Source organism: Drosophila grimshawi, unplaced genomic scaffold (genome assembly GCF_018153295.1).
Source record: "Drosophila grimshawi isolate 15287-2541.00 unplaced genomic scaffold, ASM1815329v1 contig_44, whole genome shotgun sequence".
Lineage (NCBI taxonomy): Eukaryota > Metazoa > Arthropoda > Insecta > Diptera > Drosophilidae > Drosophila > Drosophila grimshawi.
In genome coordinates, this window is record NW_025063240.1 from 11,957,471 (window position 1) to 11,977,794 (window position 20,324).

General features: G+C 40.8%; 2 protein-coding genes across 5 annotated transcripts in view; one reads left to right on the forward strand and one right to left on the reverse strand.

Annotated features, from left to right (window-relative positions):
- Window positions 1-20,324, forward strand: part of LOC6556432 (NAD(+) hydrolase sarm1) — a 29,822-nt gene that overhangs the window by 2,995 nt on the left and 6,503 nt on the right. Inside the window, exons 2-4 of one of the 4 annotated variants that reach the window (XM_032742914.2) lie at window positions 10,670-11,011; window positions 16,257-16,549; window positions 16,640-17,048. In XM_032742914.2, coding sequence (XP_032598805.1) covers window positions 10,670-11,011; window positions 16,257-16,549; window positions 16,640-17,048 — 1,044 coding nt within the window. Of the gene's footprint in view, window positions 1-10,669; window positions 11,012-16,256; window positions 16,550-16,639; window positions 17,049-19,606; window positions 20,249-20,324 lie in introns of those variants that run through there. The other 3 variants (XM_032742915.2, XM_032742916.2, XM_032742917.2) reach the window with 3 other exon arrangements.
- On the reverse strand, window positions 5,224-9,374 carry LOC6556466 (dyslexia-associated protein KIAA0319-like protein). Its single transcript, XM_001984468.3, has 8 exons — window positions 8,619-9,374; window positions 7,254-8,564; window positions 7,054-7,185; window positions 6,892-7,000; window positions 6,641-6,831; window positions 6,052-6,574; window positions 5,818-5,985; window positions 5,224-5,758 (listed from the first exon to the last, which is right to left on the reverse strand). The coding sequence occupies exons 1-8, from the start codon at window positions 9,267-9,269 to the stop codon at window positions 5,571-5,573; spliced, it is 3,273 nt and encodes a 1,090-aa protein (XP_001984504.2). The 5' UTR covers window positions 9,270-9,374; the 3' UTR covers window positions 5,224-5,570.

Here is a 20,324-nt window from a genome sequence, read left to right on the forward strand (position 1 = left end):
TTATTGTTCTGGCTGCTGCCCGAGGTTTCTTTGAGGTAGGCAGTCGGTCCAAACACAAACAAGTTTAACCGCTCTCTCTCTCTCTCTCTCACTCTCTTTTTCTGTGTGCCTCTCTCTGATTTTATATCTCAGTGCACAAGCCCTGTGAGATATTTGTGCTTTTCATTCAGTTTTCGTGTCAGTTGTGTTCGTTGCTTCCGCGCGTGCAAAAGCTGAAAATCGAAGAACCGCGTGCACACTAGAAACACGCACGCGATTTCGGGGCGGTTATTAACGTCGCGATCTTTTTTTGTGTTGCAGAAAGTAGCAAGTAGAAAATTGTTGATCGTTGATTGAGCAAAAATGATTTTACCTTGATATGTGAACGCAAATAACAAAAGCATAAACATAAACAGTGCATAACCGAAAGGAAGAGGTAAAGAAGAAAGAAAAAAAGAAAACACTAATAAAAACAAATAAAAAGTAAAAGTATTTAAGCAGAATAAGACATAAAATGCTTGCTGTTGTTTATAGTTAAACTTTGTTGGCGTTGGTGGTTCCCGTTGTTCTTATTGTTCTTTTTTTTTTGCCATTAGATCGCACTTTGTTGTCTCTGATTAGCGTGTGTCTGTGCCTGAGTGTGTGTGTGCGTGTGTGTGTGGATAGGAAATGCTCGCAAATGTATCTCGCAGATAGTTTCTGCCATGTGTGTTGCTCGTGTGTGTTTTGTGTTTTTGCTTCATGCTCGATTGCTTCGATTATGCTTTGATTGCACCGTCACACACACACACAAATACACTGCCATTCAATTTATTTACTATTTGGCACTTTTATCTTTTGTACTCCCAGATCCAAGTGGCCAGCACACAGTTCCTAGACCCCGAACCCGAACCCGCACCCAAAAACCCAAACTGACGCATTGGCATGCTGCCAAACACGCTGACGTCGAAGTCCATTGATCAACCGGTTTTATGGTTGTTTTTTGTTTTTTTTTTAGTTGCTGTTGCTTTTAAATTTAACCCCATACGCATGGCAACTGTATTTAATGTTTAATGGCAGTTGTTGTTCCCTTTGTGTTGCCCACTGTTTATTTATGGCTTATCTTTGGCAGCTGTTATCAAAAACACACCAACACACACACACACACACGTACACACACACACATACACACTCACACTGCAGTTGCAACCTGACCCGCTTGGCGCCAAAAAAATAAAAACCACAAATCAAATGCGACTCGTATCGAATGCTAACTGCGTCATTTGGCTAAGGGTGGCAAAATGAAATCAAGAGCAACCCTTAAAAATCACCAACGGCAACTTTTGAACTGCCGCAGTATATTTTTTTTATGTAGTTTTTTTTTTTTGGCAACACCCACACAGTGCTTGCTAAACGCAGCGTCAAATTGCGAGTGCAGTCAAAATTAATCTGCAGCTAATGAGACACAATTCGGTGGCAGTTGTGGCAACTAATTAGCAAAAGACAACGAGCACGGCACAGATTTTGCAGCTGTTTGTTGCACTTGGTTTGTTTCACAACAACGGCAACAATAACAACAACAACGACATCGACAATGGCAATGGCAATGGCAATGGCATTGACCTTGAACCTATGCGCATTCAATTTGCCTCAACTGTACATTGTTGCACCTCAACTCATCGCATCGCATCGCTTCGCATCGCATCGCATCGAATCGAATCGCACTGGGGGCGTATGCGCAATATTAACAATATAAGCAAATTCACAGCTTTCACGATTATCTCTTCGCAATTTGAATAGAATATTGTTGAGCGTCTGTTGAGCTGTCGGGTTTTGTTGTTTGATTTGCTGCTGCTGTTGACTTTTGGCCCTTTTGCTGCTGCTGCTGGAGCGGAAATGCTTCTGAGTCGAATGTCATATTTATTTTCCAATTTAGCTGTCTAAGGCAGACTGCGACTGCTCTGCCAAAGCTGGCTGAGACTGCACTCAATTACATCCAGCTGAAAGGTGTCTCTGTGCACATAAACATGACCTTTAACAAGTTACTTGAAATAAAACCATAAGCGCCTTTCAGACAGAAAGTGCTGATATCTAAACAAACCAAAAAATTGTTATCAGCCAAGTTACATTTTGCAGTATTAATTCTATGACAACTCTTTAATGCGGAGCTTTGCTACAAACGATTGCTTTGTATGGAAGGCAAAAGAAGCATCTGACAAAAGTTTCGCTTTCTTGTTTTTATATAATACACGCAAGCTGGCCAAAGCCTACATAAGACTTGGCTAACTCCTTGTGAAATAAGTTGACTAACAGATTGGCTTTTGTGTGCCAGCCATTTCATCACTTAGCTCAATTAGTCAGTGTCACCGTGAACAGCCCACACAGATCGAACTCGAGACCCAATCCCAACCTGGTTGCAATTCTGTTTCTATTGTTGTTGTTGTTGTTGTATCTTTTCACACTTGCCTGGCCCACGCTTTTCTCTCTATCTCTCTCTCTCTCTCTCTCTGTCTCTGATGATCGTATTTGCTTTTGGATTTTGCATTTGCATCTGAAATGCTACCTAGAACAATAAACTTGCCTTATACAACGCGATCACCACACACATAAACAATGTTTTCTCATTCGTTGCGGGGAGGTGCGGGGGCGTGGCTACCTAATTAAACAATAATGAAACGCAAATAAAACAGCCAAACATTTTATGGCCCAGTGCTATCTGCAACACACAAATAATTGTCACGACTACATTAAAAATCACTCAACCATTGTCTCGTGTCCCATTTTACTTTTGCTTGGCTTTTATTATAACCTGAACCCATTCAAAATGGGTGAAAGGGGTATAATGATCGTCTTTACTTTTTGCATATTCTTGATTAGTATATTCCATTTGCGTCTTTATGAATTTGCATATCTCAGAGACTTTAAAAACTACACTCTTCAAATGTAAGTTCTTGTATAACTGCTCTCGTTTCGCGATTATCGATAAATATCGATTTCCGTAGCAGTAAAAGCGATAATTTTGAAGACAAAGCCTTCTAATTGATTTATAATAAACACTGATTTCATCGAATACAAAATGAGAGCAAAGCTTTTTAAAGAGAAATTTTGACAATTGAACTAGAATATTATATTTAAAAGCAGTTTGCAGGGTATATTATAGTCGAGCTCACTCGAGTACAGCATTCTGAGTTGATTTGATTATGTGTGCGTGTGTTGTGCAAAAATGCGACTCTACACGAGGAAATTCCCCCATGCCCAACTTGCCCCTTGCTTGCAGTATTCATTTAAATCGCATAAAAACCACATAAAAAAGACGTTATCTGTTGTCAGAGCCAGTTATGTTCTTAACATTTTGTTTGTTGTTATTTTTGTTGTTGTTGTTGTTGTGGTTGCACGTTTTTTATGTTAATTGATAAATATTATAATTTTTTAATGAAATTCTAGGCGCAAATTGAAGCCGAAAAACCTTGAAATACTTTTAGTATTTTCGAATTTAATGTAATTTTCTACATTATTTAAATGACATTGATTTTGGACAATTCAAATGTATAACGCTAATTCCCGGATGCTTTTTATATGTGATTTGCGAATATATGTAAATATATGCAAAGATTTTATTCAACAGAAAAGTCTGAAACGGTTTTCTTCGACATATCAAAATATATCGTATTATTATGACTAGGCCTATAAAAATGCTTTCCCCTTGAAAGCTTTTTTTTTTTTTCAAAATTTGATAAATTAATATATCGTTAATTGTGTTTCTACAAATTAATAATAAAGATCTTAGTTAAATGTAATTTATGCAAATGCTTTTAACTCAAAGCGACAGCCAAATTTAGTCAGATTTCTTCGTAGCTGATTTGTCAAATGACGATGCGAACAGAAACAAAAAAAAAAGGCAAATAAAACGAAGACAAATAAAAATAATAATGCTGATAATACCGGTAGCCAGTCGGCCCTGGGGGGCATTGAGGCATCATCATGTATATTCCAAATGATTAACTTTAAGAGCTGTAAACGTCAACAGGGTTAAGCATGTAAATTAGTCAAGAGATTGTCGCATACCAAAATGCATGCGGCTTAAACAATAATAAAACTCAACATAAACATACCTAATGCTATACAACGATTCATTGTTCAACGGTTTCTTGGAAATGCGAAAGGAATTTTATATTTATGCATGAATATTGAACGAATCGAGCCAATTTGATGGTGTCTGCTGGTGAATGGTGATTCGGTGGGTGCTGCTGGTGCGGGCAGTCAAAACAAACAATTAAACGGGCATAAAAATACCAAGAAAACTAAAGAAAGAAACCACAACACGGCTCCAAAAAATAATAATAATGTCACGTGTATCTGTGTGTGTGTGTGTGCGTTGGTGAGAGGGTAAAAGTTCAAGAAACTTTTCATTAGTTTCACATGCAAAGTGCGCCAGCAACAAGAACAAAATTGGTCAACAGACGACGAAGGCCGGTTAATTAGGTTCAGGTGCTGGCTGAGTTGGGCGACTGGTGAACGTCGTGGAGCCTGGGGGGCACAGCTGCGTCCAGAAGGCGACACAGCTCTGGCTATGAGCGAATCGCGTGTCATATTTAAGCCACACTGCCGCGCCCAGTTCTCGGCACGAGCGTGTGTGTGTGTGTGCCTTTGTGTGTGAAATATGGAGCGCGCGTGGCATGCCACCATAAAAGCAAAAGAACAAAAAAAAAAGTTATAAAGCACGCAACAAACTGACGTTGCGACCGCCCGCCGTTGGTAGCACAAAATCCGGCTAAAATCAATATAAAGCTCAAAGCCATGTTCAGACTGCCCAAAAACGAGCAGCCAAAAATGAATCACAGACAGGCTTTAAAGATATATATATATAAATATATATATATATTTGCCATCCAGAGATTTCCAGTGAATTGAAAGCCGGAACGGTTCCAAACTAGGCAGCGTCTGTTGGCAGCCGGCTACCGATTTGGCCAGACAAATAAGATGCGTCAATATTTGCATTAGGTCAACAAGACAAATGGGGCTGCTGCTGCTGCTGCCCACGCAGCTGCTAATTGTGGCATGACTCTCAAATTGTACAAGTGGATAGATTAAAACATCATCTTATCTTCTAGTTAAACAACACAATACTTTTGCAGTTTAAAGCAGTTACATGTAATTTATTACATTGATTGTGAACTCCTATTCGCTATATACATTTAAACAAATAAGCACAATACAAATCTTAAACAAAATTTCAACAAAAAAAAATGAACGATATACAAAATGTAAACATTTGTTAATTGCACACCAGCTGTGTAAATAATACTAAATAATAATAAGAGGTAATTATAAATCAATCAGAGGTTGTGCACATATCACATAAATAACTTAAAGGAACGAAAACACACACATACATACACACAAATACATATATAAATATATAGTTAATATAAATTAGGAGGCACTCTGCGTGCGCGGCAAGTACAAAAGATGCGAGTACATTTCTTTGTATATAGGGACAAGTAGAAATACAAATTTATATATATATATATGTATATATATCACACACACTCTATACGAACGAACACAACACAACACACAGGCACACACAAGTGCAGCAGTTGTTGCCACGTTTATGCTTTGATCTTGCGGCCCAACTTGGTCACCGCATATTTGGTGCCATCGCGTCCAGTTGAACTGCTGCCGTGCGAGTTACTGTGTTGTGCCTTATGCTTGCCACCAATTCCATTGCTCTTGGAGCGCGTCTCGAAGAGCACGTCCGAATCCGTTTCCGATTCGGTCAGCGAAGTGTTGCGCGAATCTAAAAGCGAAACAAAGCAGATATAGATTTATGCAGTTTGTGTGTGCCGTATTACTTACAATTGGCCGCCTCCTCGTCCTGTGTGCCTATCAGCGCATACTTTTGCACCTTTTGGCGCATGCGCGGCTTCTTTGTTGTGCGGCAGGCGCAGGCAATGCCCCAAAAGATGCCAGACAGCAGCAAACAGCCGCCAATCACGCCCACAAACACATATAAAATCGACCAATCTAAGAAAGGAATATAAATTAAATCGATATTCTTGCAGAGAATATTATTTATATATATATAGCTACCGCAGTTGGCCTCATCGTTGGCAAAGAAGTAGCTGGCTGTCGGCATCCAGAAGGCTTCGCAGATGCAGGCTCTTGTCGCTGGATTGCATCTGCCATGGCCGGAGCAATTGTTTTGGCACACTGTGGTGCGTATGTCCACATAGAGTGCACCTAATATGGAGGCGTCCTTCTGCAGCTTGGCACGCAGCATTCGCTCCACATGCAGGCCATCCACTGGCTTCGCCGGTGCTCCGTTCGCCATCACATAGAAGACCAGCACGGCTGCCTCTGTGTGCAGGTCGTGCTTAAGCTCTCGAATTTGTATCTTATTGTCATCGCCCAGCAGCAGCTGCAGCTTCTGCACAATGGAGTCCAGTTCGCTCTTGGTTATCACCGATATGCCCATGGGCAGTGTCATTTGCACCAGATACATCAGCATCGGATCGGCATGCACATTAATGCTGACCGTATCCGTGCCCGTCAAGCCCTGATCATCGCTCACAGTCAGCTTGAAGACATAGCGACCCTGTACAACATTGCTGAGCTATGAAAAACAAGGGGGGGGCAATCTATGAGAAGCTGTTAGGAGTCGAGTCAAAAATGGGCTTACAATCATAATTGGCTGCTTGTCGGTGTCGCCAATGATGACGCCAGCGGCTTGGCTGGTATCCTCACGTGTCCACAGGTATTTCACCACTGCCAAATCATCTGAAGACTGCGAACCATTCAAATAAATAGCGGTCACGGGCAAGGTGATGGTGCGATCTCCACCAGCGTTTGCAATTGGCGCCGCATTGCGTTCTGCAAGTTGTCAAGTTGGCAATGAGCAGAACAGGGAAGAAATTGGCTTGATGAACTTACCCTGCACAATCTTTACCCAGGTGCTGTCTGCTGCGGTATTGTTGTTCTCATCGGCAACTCTCAGCTCGAACTCGTACAGACCCAGAGTAAGGCTAGTAGCATTGGCAATCTGTGAAAAAGATAGATTAGATTTGGATTTAAAGTGAATCTTTAGTTATTTACCGAGTTGTTCGATTTGAGTATGACGGCATTGTTGGGTCCGCTCAGCTGTTTCCATTGATAGCTCTTGATGCCAATGTCATCTTTCGATTCGGAGCCATTTAATGTGGCCCAATTGAGGGGCAAGCTGATCGTCTAAATATATAGCAACAATATCATTAATATTTATTTAATCATTTATTGGCATTCAATTGCAAACTTACTGAATTGGCGCCTGCTTTTGCTGTGGGCGGTGAATTCGTTGGAGGCTTCACAAAGACGTGAACTTTGGCGGTGCTCGATTGCTTGCTGCCGTCGGTGACCTTCAACACAAAGGTGTACATGCCCTCCTCCAGGTTGGACAGCTGCACGTAAGGAGTTCTCGTGTTCTGCATGTCCACGGCCTTGGCCTCATCGCTGGCATCCTTGGTCCACTCCCATTCAACGATTTCGTGATCATCGGAGCTGGCGGTGCCATTGAGGGTGACATTATTATTGGGCAGATATAAGATGACGGCATCGCCTGCATTCGCCACCGGCGCATAGTCTGTCTCCTTGAGCACTGCTATGGTCGCCGTGGTGGAATTGGTCACATTATTCGAGTCCGTCACGGTCAGCTTGAAGGTGTAGTTGCCCGGCGAGATCAGATCCAGCTGCAGGGTGTTCACCTCCGGCAATTGGGGCTGATAGCCAATGGGACCCAGAATGACCTCCCAGTGCCAGTTGATGATCTTGTCGTCGTCGGTGCTGGTGCTGCCATCGAGCACCGCATTCGAGGTGGGCTGTCGTATAATCTGTTCCCGCGGCGTGATAATCACCTGCGGTGCCTGATTGATGCGTCTCTCCGGCAGCACCGTCACATTGGCAGCCGCCTCGCCAAAGGTGCCATTGTCACCGGTGACGGTCACCTTGAAGGTGTACAGGCCTTCCGAGAGATTCGAGAGTTTCACCTTCGCGTTGCTCTGATCGGAAATGGTGCCATTCATGGGTCCCTTCGGCTGCGAAATCAATGTCCATAGATATTTGTATTTGGTGCCACTTGTCTCCTCCTCGGGCACTGTGAATGCGGCCAGTGTTACCTCCTGCTCCGGCAGCTGCACCTCCTTGGACATGACCGACACAGTTATTTTGTTCGCCTCCACTTTGCTTGCCGGCGGCACAACAAGCTCGGGGGCAATCTCGCTGCCAGCTGCCAGCTGTTGTGTGACTTCGGCGGCCCCATCAATGCCGGGCAAGTAGGCGCTGTAGGCCATCGCGGGCATGACGCACTTGTTCTGCTTATTGCGCACGAATCCGTGCTTGCAGCTGCACAGACCCGTCACCACATTCGCCTGAAGGCGCACACACTGCTCCTGCGGCGGGCAAGGTGTGTCCACATCGCAAGCCATGAATTTCGCATTATTGGGCAGCTCAGCAGTGCCGCCATAGTAACTGAGATCCTCATCGTTGTCATCGGACTGCTGCATCAGCAGTTGCTTCATGCGTTTCTCCGCCAAAGGAAAGGCATCATCTTCATCGTAGGCCAGATTGCTTTCCTGCATGGGCAAAAGATTAGATTAGATGCCGTGAGGTGGATTCTGTTTGCTCACCTGAAACTGTAATCGATGCGGCTGCTTCCAAAAGTTAAGCTCCGAATCGTAGGGTAAAATTTCGGCGCTCGGCTTGGTGGCCTTGAGCAGCTGCGTCCATGACTCTTGCGGATCACTGGCCACCGGATTAACGAGTACCATTTGGACCTTATCGTTCTCCCGCTCGCGGGTCAACGGTTTGGGCAAACAGGCCTCATTGCTGGCGCAGTGGATGTGATAGCATTTGCGCTTGAAGACCAACACCACATTGCAGGCACTCTGATTCTGTGACTGGGATTTGTCGCAGCACGCCTGCAGGCAGTTCCACAGATACCGTTCCTCGTCGAACAGTTGCCCCTCCTCAGGTTTGTACTCCTCAAAGACGCCCGCCTGCTGCTCGTCGCGTGGCGTCGCATTCTCAAAAACGTGGCGCAACATTCGCGGACAGATTGGCAATTGCTGCTTGGCACTTGCCGCTGCCGTCAGCTCCTCTTGTTGTTTGCTGCCCGTCGACGATAACAAAGCGTTTTGCGTTGTTGTTGTCCCAACTGCCCCCATTCCCCCCACTCCTGTTCCCGTTCCAGTCATGACGTCGCCTGCTGCGCATTTGGCTGACGCCATCCAGAGCCAGAGACACAAGCAGCTATATTTAGCGAGGCTTGCGCGTTCCATTTCGTTGTTGTACGGCTTTGAAAACTACTACCTGCGTTTAACTTTGAGCCGCCTTTGTGCAATTTTTCCACCTTAATTTGCATAAATTAATACATTTTTATCAAGAACTCCAGTCGCTGTGGCCAGTGTGGCATTAACTATAACTGGCAAAAATACCAAAAATTAAGCGCACTTACCGAAACAGCTGTTTGGTTCTTATGGGCAACTCTGCATGCAGAACTTACACAACCAGTGCTGTAAACTATCGTCGTGGCAATATACGTTAACTTTTGAAGCTTACAGCGGCTAAAGCACAAGCAAAAAGCTCTTTCAGCAGTTAACGCGTTTTCTTTGCGTGTTTATGGCGTGTTTTATTGCCTGACAACTGATGGAAAAATAAATAAGCAAAATCTCAGCTTGTTTACATAATTTACATTTCGATTACTTATGAAATGGCAAATATTGATTCAAGAACGCAAAACGGCTGAAACTGGTCTCGTGCGCCCACACATAATAATAATAAAATTATATATATGAAATTGCACATTGACTGAGAAACGAGCTCAATTATCCGCAACGAAAACCACAATAACAAAATCAATGGGACGCCCACGCGTAATTGGAATTTTAATCACAAGCGACTGTCTTAAATCACAATATTATTAATTATGTACATAACTGCAAACAAATCGCAAAACTGCCAGCGGCTTGTTTATCGAGCATTTTGTCGATGCTAAATCAAAGCGAAGCGAAGCTTTTATGTAAATAGAGAAATCGCATAATGCACGACAACAAATTAACAACACAAAACGATAAATAAATCAATGCATTAAATTTAAAATTCTTTTATTGTTCAACAATTAATGCTTCTTTTTTTTTTTTTTTTGATTTTGCTTTAGCTTTTGGGTTTTTATCTCAAGCGCTTTGCATTGATAAATAGTTCGCAAGGTGCCATAACTGCTACAGTTTGACATGCTTTGGCGCGAAGCTTTGCAATAATTAAAATTGAAATGCTATTTTTGGATGCTTAAGTGAATAAATCAAATAAATTCCACTCAAGTGTGGCTGAAATGATAATTATTATTGTTGTTTAATTTAAGCATTTCCAAGTGTTTTGTCATTCCCAAAATGCAAATCACGTTATCTCTTTATGACTCCAACCACATTATTACTATTGACATATAATATACATATATATTTTGCACGAATATTTACACCGAATGAGAACTGCTCTTACCGCTCTACTCATAAGACCATGCCATATATGGTGAAACTTGAATGAATACACATGAATGCTACGATATGAGAACGTAATCTGGTCTTTGCGTACAAATACATATAATATACATTTGTAGAATTAGTTCTTTAAGCAAAAGGGGTTTTCGAATTTGTTTGCTGATTAGTATGAAATATAATTTCAGATGGCAGACTTCTCGGATAGTTCACCGAGTGGAATGCTGAGTCCGGCGTCAACGCTCATTGAAAGTTTCAACAAGAAGAGTGGCTCGGCAACGACCACGCCCCTCTCCCTGCCACTCACCAGCTCCACGAGCAGCAACATGCTGTGCAACAACAATACGCCCACACTAAACGGTGGCAACACAAACGGAGGAGTGGGTCCCCTCAGCGGGGGCAGCACAACAACAACAACAGCAGCAGCAGCAGCAGTTACTGGTTTGGGCGGACGACAGATAAATACAAGTTCGAGTTCTTGCAGTAGTCTTAAGGAAACCTCACATCAGTCCACATCCACATCACAGCAGGTAAGTCAAAAACTAGGCTAAACTACGCAGATAGTAAATAAATAAATCTTGGGCAATGTTTGACAATTGTTTGATAATTGATAGACTCAACTCGACTCGACTCGGCGAGGCTCACACATAATTTATGGAGCGCAAATCAGTTGGCCTTTGATCAGCTCACGCACATTACCTCGTCTCTATTTTTAAACAATTACTTAAGTCAAAAAATGTAAAATATATACACATATGATGACCCCACCCCACCCCGCCCCACCCCATCCCTACAACCTGATAAGCAAAAAACAGCAACTGTAACAATTCCCTTCCGATATGGAAACAGTTGGCGTTGAATTCTGATTAGATTATGTTTGATTTTTTTTCCTTTCTGATTGGCGTCGCAGCGGCTGCTGTGTGTAGAAATCAATTAATGTGTGTGCCGATTACTTTGAAATACTGTGAACACTTTGTTATATTTGTTATTTGTATTCGTATTGATTGGGCAAAGTCATAAAATTAATTGCACATAGCCATAGCCAGCTCATAAACATTCTCATTATTTAGATAGATAAACGCATTTTTTTTGAAATCGTGCCGCTTGCCTTAATTTTATATTTAAACATTTAACAATCCAGTAAAATTTCCCACATATTATTTTTTTTTATGAGCTTAGATTAGATTGCTTTAGCGGCATTTGCATGCCAAACTTGGTTCCCTCGTTTGATAAGCGTACTTCCCATCCAAATAATAACTTGAAGTGTGACAAGTGTGTTTTTTCTTGTGTAGTTGTTGTTGCTGCTGCTGCTGCTTATCTTTGTCAACGCATTGAATCACTTGCTTTGAAAATAGTCGCTTACACAGGGCGCATTTTGACGTTGCCTTGGTCAAGTTTTTTCGGTTGATTATTAATTGACTTGCCCATCAACAGTTATGCCTATCAAATGGCGACAAGCTCACAGGCATTAAAATAGTCACTTGTGTAATCATTTCGAACAATTCAACGTTCAAAACTCGACGCAGGCATCTCTTTTCAGCTTGCTTGCTCTTTCTGCTCCGATTCTGCTATGACTCATTTACCGGTAGTTGTTGTTGCTGCGGCTGCGGCTGCTGCTGCTTCTGCTGCCGGCATCACGTCGACGTCGTCTTTGGCTCGTGACGTTTGTGTCGTTTGACGCTTATCATTGAGGCGGATGCTTTTCTTCTTTTTAGTGTTCTTCAATAGATAATCGCTGCTTAAGTTGCTTATTGATGAACAATATTTATATATTGTATTATTACATTTATTTTCTGCGAAACGATATTGTTTGACTCTTTATTAGCTGTTGTCGTTGCCTGCTCAATGCCTGACATGTGAATTTCTTGGGAAAAAGCTTTAATTTTAGAACGCTTAAGAAAGGACTGATATGGTCGCCGTTGTGTTTCCCAGAAAATACAGTGATTGTAATATTAAAACGAAAATTATAAATAAGCAATTTCTACATATCGTATAAGTATGAATAGGCTTAGCATATTAGCAGTGCCATTTTAGATAAAACCTTCATTTGGTGGCACCAACCCAGAGTATTGCGGAGGTGTTTGAAGAAACGAAAGAAACAATCTGATGACGCATCGCTGAATAAGACAACAAAAGATGGTGAAAACTAGGGATTATTGGAAGCATAACAAGAAGCTGCAATATTAATATATATTAACAGCCCAAATATGTAACCAACAATGAACTTAATTTATGACAATACAGTGATTTATTGCCAATATTTTATTTGTTATTTCTAATTTTCTATCATAGATAGATACAATTTCGAATATTTAATATTGAAGAGCTGTTTAAAGTTGGTAGTTTTTAACTACGACTGAGCAGAGACGATGCAAATTAGAAATGCCAATTGTTTGATTGTACATAAATTAACATACAAATGTGTGTAAATAAATGGGTATGTTAAATAAGCAACGAATTGCCATCAAAACAAAAAATCGACTAAGTAATTATGAATATAAACACATTAAATAAAACAAAACACAAACACAGTCTCAGCCACAGCAATAATCTGCTGCTTAACTGGCTGGTTGTTAAAAGAGCGACGCTAATCGAGTGAGTAAACAGCGCACAAAACGAGCTGAAAGATACAAATTCTCAGTTGCAAAGTGGAAACAGCATCCACATAAGATTTAATTGAATCTTTAAGCCGAACGCGTTAATTAGAAAGAAAGAAAAAAAAACAGCTTTAGCTGAAACGTGAGTCTGTCGCAGAATTATGGAAATGCACGAATACACTGCATAAATTAAATAATAGATAAAATAATAAGCGACGCGTTCTTCTACTTGTTTGTATAAAAGTTGCCGGCGCGAGAACATTTACAGTACGATTTCCTAGAATTCTCAGCGCAGAGCTCACGTCAACGTCAACGTTGTTGTGCTTTAAATGGCCGTACTGCTCGCACCCACAGCGATCGCTGTTGGCAGCGCCACTTTAAAATGAAATGACAATCGGCCCGTTTTGACGCCGGCAGCGCTAAAAGCTCAAGCTCGCTGCTAGAGCCTCCCATCGGTTGAACGCTAGAAATTCACTCATTTTACTTTAGTTAACGAAACGAACGAGAAGCGAGCGTCGCGCACAAAAAAAAAGAAACAAAAGCAAACAAGAAAAAAAGCAGCATTGAACGGACCGACACAAAAATCCTATTTAATTGTTAGCGTGCAATGATTTTTTTTTGTGTGACGGCAGCGCCTCATACATAATATATTCACATATAAATTCAGCAATAATTTGCATATTAATTATTTGAAACGAAATCGAACGAAAAGCGCAACGTTTCTTCAACAAACTGTTGCCAACATTAACGAACAATTAAACGAACTCTACTTTTGTTATCAGTATTTTCTGTACAAACGAAAAACGAACAGCATAAAAGCAAAATAAAAATAATACGACAAAAAAAAAAATAATAAGAACTCTCAACGATTATTATTTGAGTGCCGTTGGGAATATTCGCGGCAAGCGTGAAAAATATTAACTCTCGAAAGTTCAATTCAGTATGCGAAGCGTTTTTGCAGCGTGTGAACCAATTAACACGAAGACCGCGTTACCTTAGTAAAAAAAAAACATCTGGCCCAAAGCAAAGTACGAAAGAAAATCAGTAAAACAACAAAATAAATAAATAAATATTTAATATATATATAAAAACATAGCACACAAACAAATTGTTAAAGAATTGATTTGTAAGCGTACAAAACCAAAGGCAGATATTTACATATACATATACAAATTGTCTGACCGACTGTGTTTGTGTTTGTGTGTGTGTGTGTCCGCTGATAAGCCCCCCACAAGGCGTGATTTAGTTTAGAATACACATATATTATATATATGACAGAGTTAAGACTGCTATCGCAACGTAGGCGTATACGTAATATGAACTTTAATTGAACATATTAAGGAATTTCTAGAAAGAACCCAAAAACAAAAAGGGCTATCGCGATAACCGACATCGGTTAGTATAATGCGTGTGTGTGTAAGTGTGTAAGTGTGTAAATCTGTGTGTAGACCAATACATAATATTGATAAATTAGTAAATGACGCAGTGTTTAAAACGTTAGGGTTCTCTCGTATCTAATCTCTTGACTTCATGTCCAAGTAACGCCTAGCCCCAAAGAACTGGTCGCCCCCGCCCTGCCCCCTCCACTCTCTCTCTCTCTCTCTCTATCTCTCTCTCTCTTCCATGACTATACAATAATATTTACTAACACACAACGGGAACAAGAAATGTGTAGAAAAAATAAAAAAAACAAAAAGAGAACGTCGATCACACTTGCCACTTGGGAATTTTTTTTTGCCGTTGTCAATTGTGATAAGTCGAATTAGGTATACCTCGTATTATGCCATAAAACCTAGCCGCACATATCATTCCAATTATTGATTATGTTTTACGAAGCTTGAAGACCGTAACAACAAAATATTTACTTTGTGTCTATCGACATATCGACACATCGACACAGAGCATACGTTATATCCAAAACAGGCCAATTATCATTATAATATTTATAAATGTTTTATTAGTCAACGTTTCGAGCCATATAAAAACTATATGGGAACAACACCCACACACCGATTTTCGGCATGTTGTTCGTTTTGGCTCTTCTGCTCTTTTCAAGTCTTTTCAAGAAACACACATACACAAAACGCGCAAAATTGAAATCCGTCCAAAATTAGAATTGACTCGTAATGTTGCTACATTTGTCAAAAAAAAGCAAAAAAAAAAAATCGAAATAAATAAATAATGAAGAAAAAACGAGACTTTTGCTCGATCTGTGGGTTGCCGTGTTGTGTTTTCCTGGTTTCTGACAACCTTTTCAAAAATACTTGAGAGCTAAATATTTCAAATACAATCCAATTATTGTGTGTCTAGCCTTTATTGTGATTGCGCATGAATAGAATTGAAGTAGATTTTTCGCGAAAATAGCCATTGAGGAATGCTCTTCAGAAATGGCCACCATATCGATTTTGATGTATGAGATTCATTTGTTTTTCTTGCTAGAAGACAGTTTTAATGACAACTTACTGTCAATATTTGATTTTTATAGATGATATTGGAGCTCTTATTCAATACTAGACAAACTTGAACTTGTTCACACTTGACGAAAGATCGTTATAAGCTTAAAGCTTTAAATCGCCTCAATTCATCGCACTTGTTGCACTTATCTATTGACAGACTTCCCCATTCCATTGTGTCTGCTGATAATCCCTGATTATTGTCGACTTTGTAGAGAAGTTTTTGCATATGCAAGCAACGGTTGACAGCTGATGTGTATCTAATTAAGTTAGAATAAACGCAATCTTATCTGCACTTCGACAATAAAATACTCGGCGCCAATAAATTTAAAAATGCTAAATCATAAACCATTGTCAGACAGAAACGTTGCTAAATAAATAGGAGACCATCTAGGAGGGGGCAAAGCCAAGTAGTGGGGCAATACTACGATCTCGTAAAAAGACGACGCCAAGCGCCTGTCATAAAAATAAGCAGCCGATTGCGATAGAGATACATATATATGTTTATATATATACATAAATATCGGACAAATAGCACAGAGACACATAAATTAGGCCCACTTTGCAAATATTTCGCATATGTCTGCGCTGATTCAGTGTCACTGAAAATAAAGGAATTAACTTGTGCTTAAATATTTTGATTGTTATTAATCTCTCTCTCTCTCTCTCTCTCTCTCTCTCTGTTTCTCACTCTCTCTCTCTGTCTCTGTCTATACTTATTACAGGTTGTGAACAGCAGCAGCAGCACAACGACGCGTGTGGAGAAGAAATCGCAGCGTTTGCATCACATAACATCATCATCGACGACACAAGCGTCATCATCGTCATCGTCTTCCTCGTCATCAACGTCTTCGGAAATGAAGGCCGCCGCCGTCAAGCGCGATCTCACTGATATTAAAATGTCCATGTCGGAAATAGAACGTCTGACAGCGGCGCCAACGCAAACGCGACACCATCCATCGATTGATGACCTTAAGGGTCTCAATAGCGAAGATACCATAACGCAGTTGAAAAAGAAGTGAGTAGTTCATCCATCCATCAATCAATCAATCAAACAATCATCGATCAGCTTAAGAACTTGATGTTAAATCATGTTAAACTCTTGCAGAATGCGTGCCTCAATCGAGAATCTAGTTGATGGCAATGATGATGGCAGCTGTTACGGCATTGTAACGACTCCGGATGGCGATGATGATTGTTGCACACACAAACATTTTGGCAACGGTTTGGATTTAACGCATCCAACTGCCACACAGCTGAGCGCCAGCAGTGGCTTAAGTGGCTCGAATAAAACGATTGACACCATCAAGTTTGAGGAGAAGCGTTCCAAATCGATGGCCACCACAAAAGTGGTGGCCGATGGCTTCAGCTCCGAGCAGGCGACCAGCAATTCAGCGGAAATGAAACGTCTCCAGGCTGGTGACATTGATTACAAAGAGGCTAAGGCTGCGTCAGCGGTTCGAAATCGTCTGGAAGTGGATGGCGTCAAAGCTGAGGAGAGTGCAGCCGTCATGCAGGTGAGCAATCAATCAATCAATATCGCAATCCAACCAACAGTAGTCACTTGCTTGTTACATGCTGCAGACCACCAAGTTATTGTTATAGTCATTGAACCCTCTCCCTCCCTGTCGCTCAGCGGGGAAGCTTTGAAAGCTTTTGCAAGCTAGTGACGCAGCAGGGCAACCACTGGCAAAGTTCAAGCATACCAGTGAACAATCGTTATGCCGGCCACTCCTTTCAGTCGAAGTTCGTCGCTTGCATGTTAGGGTCGCATAAAGGGGCACGCTTCACCAAAAAAAAAACAGAAAAAAAGAACGACTGGGAACGTTTAATGGCGCGAGCGAATTGTGAAAACTGTCCCGAGTGAAGTTAGTTAAAATTGTTGTCCTTGCTCGAAGAAAAACAACAGAGAAAATCGATATTTCTACATGTTTTTGCTGCGCCAAAAAGTAGGCAACAGTCTGCTTCGAAATAGCATCGCGTATACGTAATATGTTTTTTCGGAACCAACGTCCGCTCCAGTGGAGCCCACACTTAGTGCGACATTTGAGCAAGGACAAGAAAAAGGGTTCCATGCTAAGAAGAATTCAGGTAATAATAATCATCGACATCGTTGCACCTTAGCTGCAACCCCTCGTTTCCAATGGCGACACAATGTTGTGGCTTATCTAATCGATAAGCGGGGAGCCCCATGATATATTAGCATAAATTGTTTTATGATGCGGCTCATTAAAGGTTGTCAACAACGCAATTCGAACTGGATGATGAAATGTTATGCAGTCTATTGATTAAATAGAATCTCGCTTAAGGTCAAATAGTCAGCTACTACTAATAAATAACTTATCATTGATAAATTGCAAGCAATATAAATAAGTTAGCTGGAAAATCCTTGCTGTACAATTGATGATTCTGATTGTCTACGAACCTGTAGTCTAGCAGATGGGCTAATACAATAGACTCTTGTTGCTGGCATTTGGCCAACAACAGACACGCTCCATGTGGGCAGACTTCTAATTTTTATGCCCCAATCAGCAAAAAGATTTTGATGTAGCTGCGCAGTCAAAGACGTTTTAGATTCATTCGAACGATTAAAAGTTTAAATTGCAAAGAAAAAAAGATGCATTAACATTAAAAAAAAACTTTGACCAAATGCTCACAATTAGCAATATATATATATATATATATAATATATTTTTTGATTTATTGCGCTATTTGCGCTCTGATATTTCTATAGAATTTTCACTCAGTCAACCGAAAGGGGCAAAGGCTGTATTTTATTTTCGAAAATTGTTCTTTTAAATAAAATGCCACTGAGCGTTGCTCAGTTCTCAGTTCCCCGTTCTGAGTTCTCAGTTCTCAGTTCAGTATCAGACAAACGATCGACGCGAGCGTTACGCTTTAGGCGAGCAATTTTAAATAATCGTTTTGCATATACGAATATAAATACGGAATTTATATATATATATGTATATATGTGTATATATATAAGACATGTGCTTATATATTTGAATACTATAATATAGACTCGAACATTGCATTAATTTGTCTATTGGCACTAAAAAGATTGGCAAAAGACAACGACTACGACTGCTTTAAGGAAATACCTTATACAAAAAAAAAAAAAACATAACAAGACGACGAAGCGAACTAATCGACAAAACAATACATATTTAGAACCTGACCTTCTGGGTGGCTCACTTTTAAACACAACACATAACACTTGTGCCGACACCACAAAAACAACAACAAAAATAAAATAAAAACAAAAGCAACAAATTTCGGAATTTCATAAATTTCACGTTGGCTGTGATGAAATTCTGAGTGCTCAAAAAAAAAAAAAAAAAACCAATGAAAATCAGAAATTAAACTAAGCAAAAAAACACTATGAAATATATTTGCTGGTGCTCAAAGTTCCAAAACTCGGCGAAACGTAAAACTTTTCGAAAGCTCACCAATTCAAATAATATACAAAATCAAGAAAAACTTCAAGTTAAACCTAAACTATAAAGTAGATCAACCAACTGAACAACAAAGCATTATTAACAATGCGAAAATATGTGAGATATATGACAAGAATTCGTTTTTGTTTTTCTCTAAATATGTATGTGTGCATGTGCATGTATGTGTAGCGGAGCTAACAAGTGTCTGTCTCAGAATACATTTACATGTGCATTTCGAACATTCGTCAAGTTTCGTTAATTGCTATTATTGTTTATTAGCATAGCTGTGTTCAGCAGCTGTAGCTTCAGTAATTGAACAGTGCTGTAAAATATTACAAACTTAAATTGTCGGTCAGTGTCAGCAGACGCGCGCACACTCACACACTCACACACACAAACAGACACACACACAGACATATGATCGACACTCCCACAATCTCTCACACAGACAACAAACTCTTCCTCAGCGCAGCCAATTTGTGTGCTATTTTTATGTGAATGAAAATATAGAAATCAAACTGTAGAAAAAAAACAACAAGAACATTCATTTTCACGTTCACGCTGCGTTATATTTAAATACACATTTGAACAATCATCGAACTATTGAAAGAAGTACAAAAGAGCGAAAGATATAAAGCCCAAAAGGAAACATGTCCAATCAGCCGCAGCAGCCGCCTTGGCCCGTTCGCAAGGGCATCTTTCGTTCGAGTGGCCAATCAGATTTTGTGCCCAACAATCGTTCGCCGAGCCCCATCGTTGAGATGCCGCTGTCGCCACCGCCACCGACGACTGTGGGCACGCCCTTCAATCGTTTTGCCCACAACTCCCCACTGTCACCGCCCCCGCAACCAATTCAGGTGGTGACATCTGCTGCCGCTGGCAATGCCTCCATGTCCACTGCGTCCGCTGCCCGAATGTCGGGTGCATCGAGTAGCTCCTCCTCTGCTTCCGCCTCTGCCTGCTCCGCGCAATCGTCATCGTCTTCTAGCTCAAGCTCTAGCTCCCACACAAGAGTACGTAAAAGTTCTAATCCACCTTTGCAGCCAGTCAACACCGCCACCAACACCACCTGCCCTTTATCGCCACCACCCACCACAACAACCACACAATCGTCTCCTCCAAACAACAACCACAACAACAACAACAACAGCTACACAGCTGACATAAACTCAACGACAAACATCAACAGCAACAACAACAACAACCACAACAACAACCACAACAACAACAACAACAAACATGTACGCGAAATACCCATTGAAGTAGAACAGAGCAAGGTATAACAGCGGCAAATATTTAAACAATAGAAGAATATGTTAAAGTGAACAAAACAAAAGCTCCAAAGCAGCAGCT